This window comes from Palaemon carinicauda, chromosome 42, assembly GCF_036898095.1.
Source record: "Palaemon carinicauda isolate YSFRI2023 chromosome 42, ASM3689809v2, whole genome shotgun sequence".
Taxonomy (NCBI): domain Eukaryota; kingdom Metazoa; phylum Arthropoda; class Malacostraca; order Decapoda; family Palaemonidae; genus Palaemon; species Palaemon carinicauda.
In genome coordinates this window covers 37,504,082-37,511,581 of record NC_090766.1, presented here as the reverse complement: position 1 = coordinate 37,511,581, position 7,500 = coordinate 37,504,082, and the positions used below count along the sequence as shown (strand labels likewise).

Here is a 7,500-nt window from a genome sequence, read left to right as displayed (position 1 = left end):
TATAAGATATATTAAGAACACTAACAACATTGAAACAGAACTTTCACATAATGTTATAAACTATTAAAATAGTCTTGTTGATATAGAACTATTTAAACATAAAAACATTCGCTGCATGTTTGAACTTATGAAGTTCCACTGATTTCATAACTTGATTAGGAAAGGAAATAAAGAAATGGAGAAATTACAAGAGAAGTAATGAACAATTAATATAAGATGTTTTACGAACAGTAACAACATTGAAATAGAACTTTCACATTATATTATAAACTATTAAAATAGCCTTGTTGATACAAGACTATTTTAACATAAAAATATTCTCTGCATGTTTGAACTTATGAAGTTCCACCGATTCAACCGCCTGATTAGGAAAGGAAATAAAGAAATAGAAAAAGTACAAGAGAAGTATGGACCAATTAATAAAAAATACTTCAAGAACCGTAATAACATTGAAATGGAACTTTCACATAATATAAAGTTTTAGAATAGTCTTGTTGATATAAGACTATTTTAACAAAACATTCGCTGCACCGACTCAACCACCTGATTATGAAAGAAAATAAAGAAATAAAAAAGTACAAGAGAAGTAATGAACCAATAATATAAAATATATTAAGAACAGTAATGACATTAAAATAGAACTTTCACACAATATTAAACATTGAAATAGCCTTGTTGATATAAGACTATTTTAACATCAAAACATTGGCTGCATGTTTGAACTTATGAAGTTCCACCGATTCAACCATCGGATTAGGAAGATCAAACTTTAACAGACCATATTACATAACGGGGCTGTAAAATCTAGCGATATTATAGAAACAGGTCACAAGAGGTCTGCTCGTTATCTGATACCCCCGATAGCGCTATTACATGATTGCCATTCGCCTGATGATCAGGCTGTTGTGACAGATACCTACGGTTTGAGACATAAGGGAGGAGGTGTTGTCTTTGTTTGTTGCTGGGCATATGGAAGATGTGTTTGTTTGTTGTTGGGCATAATGAAGATGTCTTTGTTTGTTGTTTGACATAATGAAGATGTCTTTGTTTGTCGAGGGTAGAAAGACCACTGCATATCACTAGTGACTCTAGAGTCTGTATTGGTGTCCTGGGATCATTTTATTTTCTTTGATTTGAACTTGAGAAGGACTTCATTAGAGTTTGAGCCCGGAACCCTAAGTCTGTTTAGGGTTTGCCTTGTTTGATAAGCTGCTTTATTTGTCATTCAACAACAGTATATCCCAGATAATAATCACATTTATTTTACATAATACACGCATTGATGATGCGTAGTTACATTCTGCACAGGTCACTGAACTGAGATCGTATCTAGAGATCAATAATTTTAGTAGTTATTTCATGTGTCATATTCTCTAGGTTTCCAAACAAATGTGTCTCTTCTTATCTAGTTAGTGACTGGACATGACCCTACCATTAAGAGTATCAAGGAAGTTCAATCGTCTTTTGGAATTCATTAACTTCTTCAGTCATAAAGAAGAATTTAGTATATTCTGTGCCATCATCATCTCCCCCTACGCCTAGATTTTGCCAATCGTCTCCATTTAGAGCTTTTAATTCAATACTTCTTTATTCATCATCTCCTACTCCGTGCTTCATAGTCCTCAACCATGTAGGCCTGGATCTTCCAACACTTCTAGAGCCTTGTGGAGCCCAAATTGAACGTTTGGTGAACTAATCTCTTGAGGAGTTCGAAGAGCTTGCCCAAACCATCGCCATCTACCCCTCATCATGATGTCATTCACATATGCCACTCGAGCTATTGTATACCCATCATACATTGGTCCAAAAATTATTTGAGTAATCATTTGCCTATTTTGTAAATACTAGTGTACGTGACCCGTCAAAAAATCAACCTTTCCCACCCCCTCTGCATTTCCTAACCACAACAGGGTAGTGGAGGTTTCAGAGTGTACTTCTGGTATGACTACTCCTCCCCCAATCCGAAAGGACGGGGAGAGACCGAGTAGTTATAAGTCTGACAATGCCACCCAGCGTGACCGAAAAGAAATATGAATATATATATTTAGATATGTAGACAGACACTAGCTCTTTATCATATTGGGGAGATTCTAACTAAATGTTGAGAAATTTTACTATGAAAAAATCTCTAACCCCACTGTCTGGGCTTAGAGTTCTCTTGCTTGAGGGTACACTCGGGCGCACTATTCTATCTAATTTCTCCTCTTCTTGTTTTGTTAAAGTTTTTATAGTTTATATAGGAAATATTTATTTCAATGTTACTGTTCTTAAAATATTTTATTTTTCCGTGTTTCCTCTCCTCACTGGGCTATTTTCCCCGTTGGGGCCCCTGGGCTTATAGCATCTTGCTTTTCCAACTAGGGTTGTAGCTTAGCAAGTAATAATAATAATAATAATAATAATAATAATAGTAATAATAATAATAATAATAAGTTACATTAACCTTTACTGTTTATAAATTTATATTTTGTTGAAGGTGAAATTTTGATTTGTGAGAGAGAGAGAGAGAGAGAGAGAGAGAGAGAGAGAGAGAGAGAGAGAGAGAGAGAGAGAGAGAGAGAGAGAGAGATTATTACTAAGCTGAGGGTGGGAGAGATTTGCACGAAGCTTAGAGAGAGAGAGAGAGAGAGAGAGAGAGAGAGAGAGAGAGAGAGAGAGAGAGAGAGAGAGTTGCACTGGTGGCGAGGAAAGGAGAGAGAGATTTGCACGAAGCTGAGAGAGAGAGAGAGAGAGAGAGAGAGAGAAAGAGAGAGAGAGAGAGAGAGAGAGAGATGTCAGGCAGCTGGGTAGACAGATCCCGGTTGTCAAATCTGTCGGGTAACATTCGTCGTAAAATGTTTATCCTAAGTCATTATGCAATGATATGACCTTGGCAAATTTCCATCTATCTCTCTCTCTCTCTCTCTCTCTCTCTCTCTCTCTCTCTCTCTCTCATCAATGAAGTAACTCTCTAACTGCAGAAGGGATTAATTGTGTCCCAAAATTGTCATGATTTTCCAAACTCTCTCTCTCTCTCTCTCTCTCTCTCTCTCTCTCTCTCTCTCTCTCTCTCTCCTCTCTCTCTCTCTCTCTCTCTCATCAATGAAATAATTCCCCAACTCAAAAGGGGATTAATTATCTCTAAAATTGTGATGATTGTACAAACTTCCTTACCATCAGGGGCCCAGATGATATCCTTACTGCTTTCATTAATTAATTATTAATGAAGTAGTCTGTTCACTATTCAGTAAATGTCATAACGAAGACGACATTTGATTATTCATCGTATTGTTTCCCTTCCCTGTCAGTATAAGTTATTCGTCTATCTTGATTTCGCCTTAGATGATTCTGTGTATATATAAACACATATATACATGTATATAGATAAACACACATATATATATGTCTATATATAAATATTTGAATATATATGTATATATACATATATTATGTATATACGTATATATATATATGTATATATATATATATATATATATATATATATATATATATATATATATATATATATGTATGTTTATATATATACCTACATATATGTTTATATATATATATATATACCTATGTATATGTGTGTTTATATATATATACATATATATCTATATCTATATAATATATATATATATATATATATATATATATATATATATATATATATGCATACACACACACTTATGAAATACCTTAACGTGGTGAAATGGTTTGCGTATTGCAATGCTCACCAAAGCAGTCCTAGTCATGGCCACCCATACTAGGTTGGTTTGCTGTGAGCGATCAGGTGAAAATTTCCCACCATCTCCAATCTGCACTGGCCAGCGCGGTGATGAAAACTGGTCAAACTCCAGAAATTAATGGACATATCTGATGCCTTTGTCCTGCAGTGGACCAAAAAACGACTGCATTTGTTGTTATTGAATAATAGCAGTGTAAAATTTATTATGATTGGAAACATTAATATTATTGTTAATTCATCAGTCATGTAGAGCATATTTATAACCATCAATATTTCATATATTTTGGTTCTATAATGTATGTAGGTGTCCGTTAATTGTTTATGGGAGTAGAGAAAAACAAACAGTGGCATTTTGCGTATATCATTCTTGTCCACTGTGACATATGTAACGTTGTGTCTAATATAATTGACAGTCTTTTCCCATAAACTTAAAAAAAAAGGAAGCATTTGGACGATATAATTCATTTGTAAGTATTCGGATATGCAGTCCTCAAAATTTTTGAAAGACGAATAAAATTTCTAAGCATTGGCTCAAAACTGTTTTCCTTATCTTTCAGTACATCAACAAATATAGACCATGATAAGTATCTGCCCTTCTCGGCCCCTGAAAAGGAGAAAGTATTCAAATTAGGTTTAGAAAAATATCAGTCTGAAAAAGAGAAAACATTCAAATTAAGTTTGGAACTAGAGGGGCACTCAGTAGAGTGCAGACCTCCGCTGCGGTAGTTTTATATCAACCTTTTGCTTGACCTTGACCTTTGACCTTAAAATGTATTAATTGGCGTGAAATTTCATACACAAGTATAAACCAAGTTTCAAGTCTCTGTGACAACCATGTCCAAACTTATGGCTGATTACGTGAATTGGACATTTAGCTTGGCCGTGACCTTGACCTTGCCAAAATTTAATGATTACCAACTTTTTACATAACAGTTAATCCCTGCAAGTTTCATTACTCTAAAATCAAAATTATGGTCAGGACGCTGTTCACAAACAAACACACACACACAAACAAATTCACCATCACACAAATAGTGGGTAAAACCCTAGATATAAGCGTCATGAAAGCGAGCCTAAAGAGCCAAAAATACTAGGAACATGCTGTCGATTAAAGTCAGCTTTTAGATGAAGACCCTTGGAAACTATTTACACCTTAACACTCCTGGATTGCTATGTTACGAACATTCACCTGAATAAGAGGGAACTCTGAAACTGCTGAACAAGACATCCTCAAATATGTTCTCACTGAAGATAGATCACATATTTGAATGAACTTAACCCCCCTCCAGCTTCGTTGGCGGAGGTCATACAGTTAAGAGAAAATGAAATAGCATCATTTTGCAATTGAAGATCGAGGCGTCCCTCAAATGTCGTCTTTGTGGCGTTAAGAAGTCCACCTGGAAGAAGCTTAAACCTTCTCAGTGTCCAAAGTGAATGTCGGGAATCTCAAAAACAGTTCTTTTAATACCACAGTTGCTTCGACCTTTGAGGGAGACCCTATCAACCTTGGTAAACATCTTAAGAAATTACCATTGATAGTACACTGTTCAAAAGATAGTAATTTTAACCTGTAAGATTATGTTCTTGAGTTTTTATTGTAATGTTACTGTTTATATATATTCCTCTCTATTTATTTATATTTCCCTTTTTACACATATTTGCAATATAGCCTATGGAATCTTGCTTTGAAATTCTATGTTCATGCGCTTGTGTATCTTTCCCTAAAATGATTCCAGCAATAATACACTTAAAAAAATCGCAATTTTAACATAAAAAAAATTCCCTGCAAGTTTGAACTTTTGAAGTTTATCAAATATTTTACGTTTTACGAACATCTTCCAGCGAGAGGGAAGAGACAGTGAAGCTGTAATCTCTGTGTATCGCTTCGACCAGAACAACTATGGTCTTGTTACATGGCCGAACCAGACGAGAGGAACGGCAATGTATCTGAATGAATTTAGAGTCCTTACGTGGCTTTTAGAAACCGATTGTGTTTTGCATAAAGAGACAGGGGCAAGTTCTAGTGAGATCGCTTCTGTCTTGTCGGTAGAACTTCAAAACTTCGAACTTTGTAACAAACGTTTTTATGTTGGACAGGTTGACATAAGTTTTTTTTTATAGTTTATATATGAAGAGGCTCTTTAGCTATGGTAAGCAGCTCTTCTAGGAGAAGGATACTTCAAAATCAAACCATTGTTCTCTAGTCTTGGATAGTGCCATAGCCCCTGTACCATGGTTTGCCACTATCTTGGGTTAGAGTTCTCTTGGTTACAGGTACACTCGGGCGCACTATTCTATCTTATTTCTCTTCCTCTTGTTTTTTGTGAAGTTTTATATAGTTAATATATGATAGATCTAATTTAATGTTAATTATATTGAAATATTTTATTTTGCTTGTTATTACTTGCAGTTTATTTATTTCATTGTTTTCCTATCCTCACTGGGCTATTTTTCCCTGTGGAGTCCTTGGGCTTGTAGCATCATGCTTTTCCAGCTGGAGTTGTAGCTTAGCAAGTAATAACATTGATAATATCTTTTTTGATATTTTTAAAATATTTTATTTTAATTGTTCATTAATTATTATTTCTTGTATTTATTTCCTTTCTTCACTGGGCTATTTTTCCCTGTTTGAGCCCTTGGGCTTAAAGCATTTTGCTTTACCAACTTTGTATAAAGTTTGAGTGTATATTTTGAAAAGAAGGTTGGTGTTCAAATTAACAGAAACTGATTTGAGAGTGTTCAGTAACGAAATTAAAATCTTTGCATAGATTATATCATTCTCTCTCTCTCTCTCTCTCTCTCTCTCTCTCTCTCTCTCTCTCTCTCTCTCTCTCTCTCTCTCTCTCTCTCTCTCTCTCTCAACGGATTTATGAAATTAGGTATATAATAAAAAAAGGAAAGACGACAGTTCCAAGAGCACAATTATTTAGCATTAGTTCGAAAACCAATCGATAGTTGATCGCCCAGTAAAATATAAAAATTGAATGTCTTTATTTTGACGTAGAAATAAGGAATAGATAAAAAAGGAATCAAGTTCCATAAGGAACAGCCAGATCTTTAATGTTAGTTTAGCCCCTCTGATAACTAATGCATAACTTCAACATTGTGTGTTAGCAGTTAGCTGTTGGTAACAGCCCAGGAGTGGAGGAGACTGTGTGGCGTCCTTACAAAGTCCTTATAAAGAGAGACGTTGTTTTTCTTGCCTTTCTAAGTCAGGTCGTCTGGTAGGTAGGCCTCTATAACATCTCTCCTTTTAATGAGGGGTATCCCTCCCCCCCCCCACTCTTCCTACTTTATCTGAATTAGATGCTTTCTGAATTGAGTTTATTTCGATTTTTCTCTTCATTAATAAAAATCTTTCCATTTTTCCTATATCATAAAGAGCAAGTGTCTGGATATATATATATATATATATATATATATATATATATATATATATATATATATATATATATATGCTTAAACATACATATATACATACATACATACAGTATATATACTATATGTATGTATATATACACACACACACACACACACACACACACACACACATATATATATATATATATATATATATATATATATATATATATATATATATATATATATATATATATATATACAGATTGTGTATTGTGTATAATCTTGTTTTCTGTCGCGCTAAACAGTAACCAATCGAACGACGAAAATCTCCCACATATTACCCAAACCAGCTGGCTGTAGTTAGGAAAGGAGGGAAGTGTTGAATGTGTGTGCGCATGTTTGTGTGT

General features: G+C 34.4%; 2 protein-coding genes across 7 annotated transcripts in view; one reads left to right on the top strand and one right to left on the bottom strand.

The window, feature by feature from the left end:
- The window catches only part of LOC137633104 (NADH-quinone oxidoreductase subunit N-like), a 6,333-nt gene extending 5,302 nt beyond the window's left edge, over nt 1-1,031 (bottom strand). Inside the window, exon 1 of the mRNA XM_068365265.1 lies at nt 917-1,031. Within this exon, the coding sequence (XP_068221366.1) occupies nt 917-1,031 (115 nt within the window). The remainder of the gene's footprint in view (nt 1-916) is intronic.
- The window catches only part of LOC137633225 (dentin sialophosphoprotein-like), a 72,761-nt gene that overhangs the window by 17,592 nt on the left and 47,669 nt on the right, over nt 1-7,500 (top strand). The gene's annotated exons all lie outside the window — the stretch shown is intronic.